Here is a 14,539-nt window from a genome sequence, read left to right on the forward strand (position 1 = left end):
CACAGTAAAAAGTAGAGGTGCACCTAAATTAAAATTTTAAAACCGAAATGAAAAAAAATGTCGGGCCGAAACCGAAAATGTTTTTTTTTTTATAACTTTTTTAAATTTTTAAAGCATATTTTATTTATTTTTGATAAACGTTTACAGTTTTAAATATTTTATTTTTATGGAATATTTTTATATTTTACTTTACTTTTAGGTGCTTCTGGGAAATATCGGGGGTCTACAGTAAACAGACTCCTGATATTTCCCTTTTTAAAATAGAAAAAGAGATTGAGTCTTCAATCTCTTTTGCTGCAGCCCCTGTTATATATAAACAGGAATCCTCTATGCTGAGTGTTCCTGTTCATTCATAACTTGTGGACATAGTATGTTTACTATAACCACAATCATGAATGAACAGGAAGTGATGTAGATCACTTCCCATTTATTCATAATTGAGGACATACTATGTCCTCAATTATTTACAAACACTCAGCGATCACTGATCACCGAGTGTTTGTATTAGCTCTCCTTCCTGACACATGCTGTCAGAGGAGGCTGAGCGAGCGCTGCGGGGGAGGAGTCAGCCATCAGATCGAGCTCTCCTGCCCCGCACCGCCGGCCTCCTGTGACAGCACTGGCTGTCTCCGCCCACACACCGCTCTCCCAATCTGTGACAGGAAGGTGAGCAGTGCGGGGAGGAGAGACGCCGACTGCCCACTGTGCTCTCCCCCCGCAGCGCTTTCTCTCCTCCCCGCTGGGACAATGAGCGGCGCCCAGCGGGGAGGAGTGAAATCACAGATGCACCGCTATTTCAGCCAAAAAATGGCTGAAGAAGAGAAAATAAAGAGAAATATAAATCCTTTGGCAGGTAAAGAAGTCCAAATAAGGTATTTTAATTGTGCATTCAGCTGTTTGTTTGGAGTTCAAATTTATAGAATTGACAAGAAAAAGTTTTTTTTTTTTAAATTCTGGATTTTGCGTTATTACACAATATGGTTTTGCTGTCATTTGTAGGTGAAGTGGGCTTTTTGAGCGAAGAGCGAAGAATCAACGTAGCCATAACCCGTGCCCGTCGCCATGTTTCTGTCATTTGTGATTCCCATACAGTCAGCAACAACAAATTTCTCAAAGACCTGGTGACTTACTTCAATGAACACGGTGAGGTCCGAACTGCTTTTGAATACCTCGATGACATCGTCCCTGAGAAATATTCCCAGGAGAACGAAAGTTCCAAACCAGAAACCAGTGTTAAGAAAGACATCAGAGCAAAGCCAAAAAAATCAGGAAATTCAAACTTGAGCAGTCATAGGCCCAACACTACAACAGAGTCTCAGGCCAAAGAGAAGAACAGAACAAAGCAAGCTGACTCTGTTAAGAACTTTCAGCATTCTAAGAACTTAGATGACCAAACAGAAAGTTCAGCCAAGGACAAACTGCAGGAAGAGATTGAAGACTTTATAGCAAATAATGATAAAACCCAGTTAACGTTCCCTTCAACACTCACATCGCATGAGCGATTACTGGTTCACCAGATAGCAGAGAAATGTGGACTGCAACATGTAAGCACAGGAGACGGCGGAAACAGATGTATTACGCTTTCCAAGCACAAAGTCATTTCAGCCGAAGCCGTATCGCAGACACTAGATGATTTTGTTGCTCAGAAACCTTTACAGTCACAGACATCAGAAAAAGAAGCAGAGGAAAAAGAAATCTGCCGCAAAGCGCCTCCCAGTAACCTTGATTTGAAACGCTTGCACATGGAACGAATGCACAGGGAGAAAGATAAGCTTGAAGAAAAAGCGAAGATAAAGAAGGAAGCCACAGTGCCAAAAGTTGCTGAAAAGAAGGCCATGGATACAAAACGTGGGTTCTTCTTTTTCTTTAGATCTGTCATTTGGTTGGCCAGTGGGTGAAGGGGTCACCACTTTTTTGAAAGTGGAAGATGATCCTAGATATTATGCTAGTTATGTATAAAATACAGACATTACACAGTGCAGTATATTATAAAAATGTGATGTTACAGAAATATTTAGAAGTAGCAGTAGATGTGCAATAAGGATCCACAGAGTAAATTAAGTAGAAGCAGGGAGATCCTAGCAATGAAGGTCCTCAGGTACAGCATTCTCTCCAACAAGTGGAATGGTGAGCAGCATAGAAGTTACCATCCCAAATTGCACTCCAAATCTTGTGAGACAAGCAGTCAGAGGCATAATTTCTTTACATGATCTTATACTGCAGATATACAGCTGGAAGTCTAAAAGGAGAACTATGAGGTAAGTGATTTTCACTCATCCTCATAGTTCGAGCCGACGTGTGACAATGAAACTGTCGCAAGTCGGCTCAATAGATCGGGAAGTGAGCGAACACATACCGTCGTTCGCTCACTTCTCGACCATGTCCCTGCAGAGAGCCGTGACTGTCACTCACGACTCCCTGCAGGGATCCCCGCTCCGATCCTCCAGCGCTGACTGGCGGAACGAGCGGCGGAGGGGGCGGGTACAGCTGGCTCTGCCTCTAGATTGGCAGAGTCAGCTGTCAATCACGCAGCTGGGTGGATCCAGACAGTATTGTCGAGATCCGTCCCGGGTGCGGCGGTCTCAGTATACCGCGAGCTGTAGCTTGCTATATACTGAGCTTTGGGTCACGGTAGGACGCTAGTTTATGTCCTCCAGTGCTCTGCTTTTTTAAGGAGGACACAAGACAAAATATAGATTCCTAATAGTACTGCTGAGGCACAATTTACACCTCCTAGATGTAGCAAATCTTGACTTTCTGAGTTCAGGTCCACTTTAAATAATATTCCCTGCACCCCCACCCTATATCCCAAATTCTTGCAGGAATATTGAAGCTATAGTCCTCAGTAGAAATTGGCCCAAATCTGTATAGATGAGTCAGCTGTTTTCCAGCAATAAAAACAGGAGTGGAGCATCTGAGATACAGTACCCAAAAATATTTCCAGTATGTTAACATTGGGTAAGCAACAGAACTAACAGCAGTCTGTGGTGCAGTGCTGTGCTGCTAGATGAATTTGGATGGCTGCTCTCTGCTTTTCTTTGCAATCAGCCCCTGCCCCTCGAGAGCCTTCTCATTCACTGTTTTTTAGCCTCTTCATTTCAACTTTCCTCCTCTCCATTCTGTCAGCCACGTGCAGTCTTCCTCCTCTTCCTCACTAGAGCCTACTTTACTCTCGCCTGCTCTCTAATTTTAGGACTGCCTAATTGTAGTATTTTTTCTAGAGGTAAATGGAATTGCCTAGCTTTCATGAAAATATGGCGATAGGTGGGGTAAATGTGTGGTGCACACTATTTACTGCTTAATTATGTGGCAGGGTGACAGTTTCAGTATGCATTACACAGGCATGTTGTGCTGTTGCCCTGAGAAATGTCATGCAGCTTTCGCTGGAGTGCTTGCATGAAGCTAGCAAGTGACTCTTATGAGATCAGCAGTACTGCTATGCAAAAACAGGATGTTAAAAAAAAGGTAAAACAGTGTTTTATTTAAAGAAAAAAAAAGGCTGCAGGAAATAATCAGCACTGAGATGGCACGAAGGATCGAAAAAGTTGAAATTAAGCATTAGCTTAGAATAAAATGTCAGTTGTTTATGGTACACGATGCTTTAGAAAAAAAATGTCATAGCGTTAGGATTGAAATTTGCTGTTATTTCCATCTATTTTGTATATGTTTTGATCTCTAGATTTTTTTTTTTTCTTCTTTTGTCTTTTACAGGTAAAAGTGGAAATAAATCCGAAGCAGAAAGATCAGACATGGACAGCTTCGATTCCCTGCTAGCTGAGGCAGTGAAAGCAGACAATACATGTGGCTTTGGGAAATGTAAAGCCAGTGTAGTAACAGTTGGGAATTTCTGCATACTCTGCAATAAACGTTTCTGCCTCAGTCACCATATTCCAGAGGTAATCAATGCCGTTTTCAGTACATTTATTAGACCTGTTCTTCTGAAGTCATCTGTCAGTTTCCTTAATCGTGTAATGTGCTGTAACATTTCTTACAGTCTTCTTCAGATACTGCTGAACTAGATGTCGGTGTGGGCATACACGACCCAATAAAGCAAAGCAGCATATTTCAGCATCATTTGCAATGATCGGGTCGCTTGGGGTCATATCCAGAGTAATGATATGCTCATTGCAGTGTTGGAAGCTCTTGTTTATCATTTAGGTTTTGTTTTTTTTCTGGGGAGAGCTCTGCATAGCCAATTTTGCATTTCCTTTCCTTTGGTGAAAAAAAAGAGGCCTGCACCCCTCATGCGCTGCATTCATTCATTTACCAAATAACAGAGAAGATGGTAGGTTTCAGCTGTTCGAGTAAAGGTAGCAGATATCTCATCATCAATTGTGGTCATTATCACCCCATTCAAGGCAAAACAACCGGTTTGATTTAACCCACCACCCCTCCCCAAGATATACTTTCCTTCAGTCTTCTATCATTCTGTTCAGCGACTGGGAACAAAGTAAGTATATCTACTGTATTTGCTGGCGTATAAGACCACTTTTTATACTTTAAAACATCCCACAAAAATCGGGGGTCGTCTTATACACGGCGTATACAATGTATACCTGTAGTTCGTTTAGGCCAAGCTGGCTCAAAACGAACATCCCTAATCTGTCAGCCCGCTGGATGTGCGGTAATACTGGATGTACGGTAGCTTAGGCTACATACAGTATAACGGTATACTGCGCTGAGCCAATCACGGCGAGCGATGTACACAACCTTTGCCAATCCAAGCAGGCTTTGTATTCATTAATAGAATACATTGCTCGTCGTGATTGGCTCAGCGTGGTATACTGTATGTAGCCAAAGCTACCGTGCATACAGTATTACCGCACATCCATCCATGATGTTTTTAAATGGTGTTGCTTCGGAAGTGGGGTAGTCTTATATGACTAGTATAGCCCAAAACCTATGTTTTAAGTGGAAAATTAGGGGGTCGTCTTATACACCCAGTCGCCTTATACGCCGGCAAATACTGTAGTACTTCCATGTATGGAGTATGTGATTCACTCCATGTAAAAGTACTAGGCCAATTAGTAAAGTGATATTGGTAGTCCATAGCCACAGGGATTTTCCCCCCTCCCCTCTATTCCTCCAACACTGACTGGAGGAATGGACAGGGTGGGCATAGCTGGCTCTGTCTCTAGATAGGCAGCTGTCAATCTAGCAGTGGGTGGGTGGATCCCGACAATATTGTCAGTATCTGTCCCGGCTGCAGCGCGGCTCTGCGCTCTCAGCATATAGCAGGCAATGGCAAGAGCCATAAGAGAAATATGGAAAAAGAAAGGTGCCCCATAAATCCCCTTGAATGCCCATTCCCCTGTAAAAGCAATGCAGTAATATGCAATGCAGTAAAATTTTCTGGAAACACTGTCCTTTAACTACCTTACGTCCATGGCCGTTTGTGAACGGCCAGATGGACGTCTGCTCAGAGCGGGAGGGCGTCTTAAGACGTCCTGCCCCTCCTCCCTCTCGTGTCCGCGCTGAGCGCCGCACACGAGAGGGAAAACCGTCAGCATGTAAACAGCCAGCGATGGCTGTTTACATACAAGCGGTCAGGCGTCCGATCGCTTGCAGGATCTGCAGTTAAAATAAAATGTTTAAGGTGCCCCTGCTTGAGACAGAAAAAGAGTTAATTTTTGTGATCTGCTGACAATTTTTCCGAGCAAAGGCAGCTGTTAAATTGTGTCCAGTGAGAGTCGGCTGAGGACAACACTGAGCAGCAATGGCACAAAATGTTCTTTTCCAAATACTGGGGCTGATAACTCAGCAGAATCTGCCCCCGTGCGAGAAGGAGTTAATGGACTTGTCCCCAAATGCCTCCAGACCCAACTGATATGCCAGATCACATGACCTATATAAATGTCTACAATCTTTGGAAGAGAACAGCTGTTCCCAGCGTTGTCCTGTGGGAAGCTCTAATTAGACTGTTTAGTTGTTAACTAACTAATATTATATTAACATGCAAACCAATCACTCTCAATTGGGTTTCTTAGTCCTTGGTTTATTACAGTAATGTGGTTCCCTTTTACTGTTATAGTCATTTTCTGCACTAAGCGGGGCTGATTAATTTAAACAAAGGATTGTCTGACTTTGATACAAAGAATCCTGTTTTTCAAGGCAGGAGTATAACATGTGTGGTGAGATTTAAAGGAGAACTATGGGGTCAGTGTTTTTCACCATAGTTCTCCTTATGGTAACGGGAGGACACAAACTAGCGTCCTCCCGTTACCCTAAGCTCAGTATACCGCGAGCGGTATCGACGTCGAGATCCGCCCAGCTGCGTGAGTGACAGCTGGCTCTGCCTATCTAGAGGCAGAGCCAGCTGTACCCGCCCCTCCCCCGTCCGTTCCACCAGTCAGCGCTGGCAGATCGGAGCGGGGAGAGGGGAATCCAGCCCCTCCCCCTGTCACGGCAGAGAGCCGTGACAGGATCGAGAGGTGAGCGAACGCCGGTATGTGTTCGCTCACCTCCCGATCTACTGAGCCGACCTGTGACAGTCTCATTGTCACAGGTCGGCTAGAACTATGAGGTGAGTGGAAATCAATCATCTCATAGTTCTCCTTTAAGTGCATTGTGGGATGCTGCGCGTTCTGGTGTGGAAGGTGCGTTGCCATTAATTTGAGTGACACCCCAAACAAACCTCCCACCCACATTCCGATTGCCTGCACCCAATCGCCCAGTACTGCAATGCCGTGCATTCCATTGCAGTGTGACTTGGGTCACTACTTAATGACCTAGGACAAATGTGGGTCCTGAGGTTACACAGGTTTAGCCACTGATTTAGACAGCTGGCATCTATCTGTCAGAGTGAGTTTGTTTTATGTAGAAATGATTTCAGTTTGAGTTTTAATTAGACTCGTCTGCAATGAGCTTTCTGATCCCCTTGTGTGTGTTCCAGGTAGCGACAGAGTGCATTATGGGTGAGACATGACTCATGGCGTGGCATAGAGCAGAACAATATAGAGCAAGTAGGAGAAAGCCCACTGAATGATTATTACTTATTAAGATCAGGACACATCAAAAGCTGCAAAATCTTAATACAAAGTTCGGCATTCTCTAAATCCAAATCCTTGTTACTAATCATACCCGGGTATGCGGCTGAGATGGATTTAATTTCCTATAGAGCATTTCCCTAATAAGAGAACTGTTTGCTTTACATGGAATTTGCATTCATTGTAATAACATTTCCAGATTGATCTCCAGATAGTGGCTGTGTAATTTCCTCCCCATTCGATGGTTTTATTGTTGTCATCATGAGAAATCGTCCTCCACGCGATCTTCCGATTCAGGGCACGTCTGCAGCGCACAGCAATCCATAGATCAGCACGATATACTGACAGACATCACACATTGACTAGCACTTCTATTGATGTGCAGGACAAATAGAGTGGAAGCGAGTAACTACTTGAACGGCCTCCTGCTTTGTCATTTTTATCTGAATTCCCGTATATTACTGACAGCATGATCTGTAGTTGATATTCCACAGCATGATGGGTAATCATTGTTCTAGACACAGTGGCCCTGCCGCGTAGCTCTTACGGTTGAACCACTAGAACGCATGAGATAATAGCTCCCATTATTGTGAGTGTCTTAATGAGTCTTGTGATTGCAACTTTTATAAAGAGTATTATATATTGTATATTTTTTTTGGATTTCGTGTTATGTGATGCAGGAGATTTTGGCACAATCGCTCTTCAGCTTCTGCAACTGTAGAGCACAAACGATTGGGGAGGGTGTCAAAACACTGCAAAGAGAAATGACAAGCAGCTCATCAATTTATAACTAGCAGGAAAGGTGAATGCAGGAGGAGCTGTTCAATACAAGTACATATAATGATTTTGCCAGCAGTCAGGACTGTCAGCCAGAGAAAGGGACCACATTAAGGCTGAATTTACAATGTAGCATTTTAACGTGACCCTGTCGGGGTGAACGGAGAGCCAGATAAATAGTCCCTGCAATAGAAAAGCTTTTATGCTCCGCTCTCCGGCACCCCAAGTCTCTTACCTTCCCTCCGGTCCAGTTCTGCAGCTTCCATAAGACTCCTTAGTATTCAACACTTCAGAGAGTGTCGCATGTCTGTGTTCCCCCGCCCGGACTCCATTATCTGACCCGCCTTACACCATTACAGGACACAGGGACCTTTCTGATCTTGCTTTTTTAGAATCGGAGAACACGTTTATGATTCCCTTGTCATATGTGATATCCTTATGCTCCTTGTGCTATATAATACCTTTTGTGCTTCAAAGCCTTTGCCAAGTATGATGGTATACTGACCGCATCTAATGTCTTTCATGGACTCTATTGATGACATCTCTGTGCTTTTTAGTTCCTGGATTTGAACACTTACAGGGTTATTCACAAAAGGGTGAAGAGTTTGGAGAAGGCAGGAGAAGGGAACACTCTAGGGCAGTGGTTCTCAACCTGTGGGTCACGACCCAAAAGTGGAGTTGAGGGGGTCCCCACATGCCTTGTGCTGCTCTAGGTAAGAGGCTCCTCAGCCTCCTCTTAGCGCAGCAGTGTCAGTTCTCCTAGATGGCCCTACAGCAGCAGTGGCCAGAGAGGATCAGAGAGAGGGGAGCAGGCAGGAGTGAGGGGAGGTGAGTGCTTGATCACCACAGAGCCCGCACTGGGCACCACAGAGCCCACACTGAACTCCAACAGAGAGTCCCACTAGCCACCTGAGAGCCCTCCAGATACTACAGATGCACAGTATTGGTGCATTCCTAAATTTTACGGTTGGGGGTCACCACAACTTGGCAAATGCTACCAAGGGGTCCCGGCCCTAGAAAGGTTGAGAACCACTAATCTAGGACAACATGGGTGATTTGGAAACATTCTCCAATTCAGCTCACTTTCCAGTTCAGCTATGTTGTCCTAGATTGTCCACTTCTCCTGCCTTCTCCAAACTCTTCACCCTTTAGTGAATAACCCTGTTAGTGAGCGGTTTCAGCTCTCCACATTGAGCCTTATTTTGTATTATGCGGAAAGCCTCAGAAGTCACTAAATTCCAAAGGGGGGCTGGAACACCACAAATCCTAGGTGGGCTGAAACACCATTGGGAATTATATCGGGGGAAATTCCCAGTTGGAGTGTCTAAGACATAAGAAGCCAGGGGCTGACCAAACTTACCAGGTTTCACTGATACCTTAATATCAGTTTCAGATGTACTGACCCTTTGGTTCTGCTTCAAAGATGTTTTTTTTCACTTCTTCAAACACTACAATTCACACAGTTTTCACCCAGAATTTATGCATATTTCTAGGTAAATCCAGTTAGAATGTGTGAATCTTGGCTGAAACTTGTGTGAATTTTTTTTTATAAATGGACTCCTTTTAATTGCACTGAACACCATAATAAATATAGTGAGCTGGCGTGTTATTTTTTTTTCTCTTGCTGTACTTTAGTTACGTGTGATTTTAAGGATCACTTAATACAGTACACCCATTAAATTGAATTGATTTTGTATTATCTTCCTGATGCCTGAGGATAATCTCATGAATAGAGGGACTGCAGGTCAAGGACAGAGCTTCTGCATTAAAGTTTTATAATTACATGCACTGTTTTTTCCATATATTGCTTACTATACCGGTACTTCTAAAGCTAAATAAGAACTTCGGTTGCATGACGGTTCAGTGGTTAGCGCTAGTTTCCTGCAGTCTGGAGAACCTATTCTCATCAGGTCACTCATCTGTATAATACAGAAGGTGTTTTGGCCCCGTGCATGATTGATTGTTTTAGCTCCGGGTATTTCAGGTCTCTCCCATGGTTGAAACATTTAGGAGAACTTAATTGGATTTGCTTCTTCATCTGCTTTGGATTTGTATGGATATTATTGTTAATGTGCACTCAGGCATTTACCTTACAAATGGAGTGTGGTAGCTCTCTCTCTCTCTCGTAGCCTGGGTCAATCATTTTTATGTTAACATTCCTGACCCCCACCCGGCATAAAAAATTGGTTTAATAGATGTCCTGGTATTCTAGGGGGGACAGTGTCCTTTATATTTCCTGGTATTCTAGGGGGGACAGTGTCCTTTATATGTCCTGGTATTCTAAGGGGAACAGTATCCTTTATATTTCCTGGTATTCTAGGGGGGACAGTGTCCTTTATATGTCCTGGTATTCTAAGGGGAACAGTATCCTTTATATTTCCTGGTATTCTAGGGGGGACAGTGTCCTTTATATGTCCTGGTATTCTAAGGGGAACAGTATCCTTTATATTTCCTGGTATTCTAGGGGGGACAGTGTCCTTTATATGTCCTGGTATTCTAAGGGGAACAGTATCCTTTATATTTCCTGGTATTCTAGGGGGGACAGTGTCCTTTATATGTCCTGGTATTCTAAGGGGAACAGTATCCTTTATATTTCCTGGTATTCTAGGGGGGACAGTGTCCTTTATATGTCCTGGTATTCTAAGGGGAACAGTATCCTTTATATTTCCTGGTATTCTAGGGGGGACAGTGTCCTTTATATGTCCTGGTATTCTAAGGGGAACAGTATCCTTTATATTTCCTGGTATTCTAGGGGGGACAGTGTCCTTTATATGTCCTGGTATTCTAAGGGGAACAGTATCCTTTATATTTCCTGGTATTCTAGGGGGGACAGTGTCCTTTATATGTCCTGGTATTCTAAGGGGAACAGTATCCTTTATATTTCCTGGTATTCTAGGGGGGACAGTGTCCTTTATATGTCCTGGTATTCTAAGGGGAACAGTATCCTTTATATTTCCTGGTATTCTAGGGGGGACAGTGTCCTTTATATGTCCTGGTATTCTAAGGGGAACAGTATCCTTTATATTTCCTGGTATTCTAGGGGGGACAGTGTCCTTTATATGTCCTGGTATTCTAAGGGGAACAGTATCCTTTATATTTCCTGGTATTCTAGGGGGGACAGTGTCCTTTATATGTCCTGGTATTCTAAGGGGAACAGTATCCTTTATATTTCCTGGTATTCTAGGGGGGACAGTGTCCTTTATATGTCCTGGTATTCTAAGGGGAACAGTATCCTTTATATTTCCTGGTATTCTAGGGGGGACAGTGTCCTTTATATGTCCTGGTATTCTAAGGGGAACAGTATCCTTTATATTTCCTGGTATTCTAGGGGGGACAGTGTCCTTTATATGTCCTGGTATTCTAAGGGGAACAGTATCCTTTATATTTCCTGGTATTCTAGGGGGGACAGTGTCCTTTATATGTCCTGGTATTCTAAGGGGAACAGTATCCTTTATATTTCCTGGTATTCTAGGGGGGACAGTGTCCTTTATATGTCCTGGTATTCTAAGGGGAACAGTATCCTTTATATTTCCTGGTATTCTAGGGGGGACAGTGTCCTCTGCCTAGGGGAAGCCAGAGGACCCTCTTGCTTGGAAAAGTGGAAGGCGGAACACGGAGTAGCAATCCACTTTTGGGTCACGACCCGCTAGTTGAGAACCAAGGGGCTAAAGGATCCTTTGACAAATATATAAGGCTACAGTGTTCATCTGCAGTGCCATGTATTTTATAGTTCAGCTGCCACAAATACTTGTATTATTAAAAATAACAAAAAATGAAGCTGAAAATTGTGAGCCTGTAATTTAAAAATAGAGACTTTTTAATAAAAACCTTGTGTCCTGAAAAATATATATAAAAATGATTCAGGAATGCAGATTAGTCATAGTTATTGTTAGATTAACTAACATATGCTGATACTGCTTACAGTAAAGCTGAAGCCAACACTTTTTTGTTGTTGTTGGATAGAGTAAGGGAGGGTTATAACACCCTGTCGGTCTTTTTTGTCATCTGTGTCGCATTGGGGAGATTTCCCTCCAGTTCCTGTTCGAGAATCTCCCTTCAGAAGGCAGTGTATAGCTTTGTATAATGTTGCAGCTGTTCAAAGTACATTTTTATATTGAACTTTTGCTCTTGGTGCTTGTATTGCAGGTCCATGGGTGTGGTGAAAGAGTCAAGGCACGTGCCCGGGCAAGAATCAGTCGGGAAGGAGTGATCTATGCAGGAAGCGGGCACAAAGACCACTCACTAGACCCTACGAAGAAAGCTCACTTGCAGAGAAAAATAGATAAAAAAATTAATGAATTATCAAATCAGAGAAAAGTTAAGAAGGAAAAATAAATGATTTTTGTTTTAGAAAAAAAAAATGTCACACTCTGTTTGGGTCCGTAGATTTTCAATCCGCCCTGGACTAGACCAGGTCCTGTGCTTTGGCCCCTTCCCCGGCTTATATTTGCCTTTAGTTCACTTACATGCCTTGCTCCCACTGGCAGCAGCAGGTAGAAGAAGCCCTTTGTAGGTCGATCCTAGTCAGAGCTTACACAGGACTGAGGACCTTCTCCTGGCCCTCATGGTGGCCATGCACCAGTTCTGTCAAAGGAGCTGGAGGGCAGTCCGTGACATGCCGCCATGCTTTTGTCTTCATACCCAGCAGTTAATGGCACAGTAGGGGAGTAAAGGGAAGGTGAGTAAAAGTTAGGGCCGGAATTTAAAGATGAACTCCACACAACCATGAATATATAGTTATTTCATATTAAATGCATTTAGTATAAACACCCGAATTTGACTTTATGGCAGCCTCTTGCAAATCCTGTATAGCAACACACGGATGTGGGGAGCAAGGGGCAATACTTGGGGCCAATTAGTTGTCCTTCATTCCCAGTTGCTGACAAGAACCAAACAGAGATGATAAACTTAAAGGAGAACTATGGGGTCAGTGTTTTTCCCCATAGTTCTCCTTAGGGTAACGGAAGGACACAAACTAGCGTCCTCCTGTTACCCTAAGCTCAGTATACCGCGAGCTACAGCTCGCGGTATACTGAGACGCCGGAGCGTATCCCGACTTAGATGACGGGATCCGCCCAGCTGCGTGAGTGACATCTGGCTCTGCCTATCTAGAGGCAGAGCCAGCTGAACCCGCCCCCTCCCCCGTCCGTTCCGCCAGTCAGAGCTGGCAGATCGGAGCGGGGAGAGGGGAATCCAGCCCCTCCCCCTGTCACGGCAGAGAGCGTGACAGGATCGAGAGGTGAGCGAACCCGGTATGTGTTCGCTCACCTCCCGATCTACTGAGCCGACCTGTGACAGTCTCATTGTCACAGGTCGGCTAGAACTAGGAGGTGAGTGAAAAGCACTCAACTCATAGTTCTCCTTTAACTGTTAATTTGCCTCATTAGTAAAATGACAATATAGTAGAACATAGACAAAAGACACATCGGTAATTCTGCACAGGGAAGAAAATGCTTTGTTTTCCATCTTCTCTAGTTTTATTAATGTCCTCTATTTTTGAAAATGTCAAATGAAATACAAAAAAAGCAAAACAAATACCATATAAAACAGTACAAAGTAAAGGTGCTCATACACTGCACGATTCTCATATGAGAATTGTGGGAAATCCCGCAATCGTACGAGAATCGTGCAGTGTGAATGAAGACGTGCGACCGTTTCTACTGTACGGTCGCACGTCTTTTGTCTAAGGAGCATGCTAGAAAACCAGACGAAAATCTTACGATTTTCGGCTGGTTTGAATGATGCTCGGGAGACAAATGCCGAACGGGCCGGTGTGCGCACGCGCACACTGCCCATTCAGCATTGCGGTCATCGGAAACCCGCCCCTCAGGGGGACGGGCTTTCAATGATCGCAAGTACGATTTGCCTGTGCAAGATGGGCAGATCGTACGTTTTTTAAATTACTTTACAACCATCGCAAGAGTAGGGTCTTGCGATGGTTGTAAAGTATATGGCCACCTTTAGCAATCAAGGGGGTGATATGTAAATCTTCTGCCCAGCCCAGGGCCAATTGAAGGCTCTAGTGTGCCCTGGGTTGGGGGCACATAATGTGGAGTCCCTTCTTTCCTTCCCCCTTACCTCCCACCTAAATAGGTCACACAACATGAACAATGTAATATAACATAAATAAGACTGACTCGCTAAGGTAATCTTGGTATCGGTAAATAAGTGAACAATGCATAGATAAACATCACAACAATCAAAAAAAATGTCTACCTGATAACCATAAGCAAGCCTTCAGTGCTAGAAAACAATTAGTAGAACTTGTATAACTTGAGATGCCCAGTTTGTACCCCCTCATATAACATGAGATGCCCAGATTGTACCCCATTGCGTTACATAGGATGCCAAATTAGTACCCCCTTTGATATGAGATGCCCAGTTTATATGCCCTTGTACAACTTAAGATGCCCAGTTTGTACCCCCTTGCATGGTATGAGATGCCCAGTTTGTACCCCCTTGCATGGTATGAGATGCCCAGTTTGTACCCCCATGCATGGTATGAGATGCCCAGTTTGTACCCCCTTGCATGGTATGAGATGCCCAGTCAGTACCCCCTCACATGGTATGAGATGCCCAGTATGTACCCCCTCGCATGGCCCATTCTACCCAGCTGTCCCTTTGTATGCACAGTGCCCAGAGGTCAGGGACATCTTACCTTATACGAGATATGGGTCTGGTATGGATTTTAGGATTTTAAGGGGGGGGTTGTTCTAGTTCACTGACAAAGACCAGAGGATAATCATAACAGCCAACAACTAGACATTTCACAGGGA

The 14,539-nt window shown here is 43.8% G+C and overlaps 1 protein-coding gene across 1 annotated transcript in view; it reads left to right on the forward strand.

Moving 5' to 3' along the window:
- Positions 1 to 12,113, forward strand: part of LOC108797709 (DNA-binding protein SMUBP-2-like) — a 72,068-nt gene extending 59,955 nt beyond the window's left edge. Inside the window, exons 2-4 of the mRNA XM_018569361.1 lie at positions 1,000 to 1,848; positions 3,712 to 3,896; positions 11,910 to 12,113. Coding sequence (XP_018424863.1) covers positions 1,000 to 1,848; positions 3,712 to 3,896; positions 11,910 to 12,098 — 1,223 coding nt within the window. The 3' untranslated portion in view covers positions 12,099 to 12,113. The remainder of the gene's footprint in view (positions 1 to 999; positions 1,849 to 3,711; positions 3,897 to 11,909) is intronic.
- The last annotated feature ends 2,426 nt before the right edge of the window (positions 12,114 to 14,539 follow it).

This window comes from Nanorana parkeri, unplaced genomic scaffold (genome assembly GCF_000935625.1).
Source record: "Nanorana parkeri isolate BGI_ZX_2015 unplaced genomic scaffold, ASM93562v1 scaffold1325, whole genome shotgun sequence".
NCBI classification, from domain to species: domain Eukaryota; kingdom Metazoa; phylum Chordata; class Amphibia; order Anura; family Dicroglossidae; genus Nanorana; species Nanorana parkeri.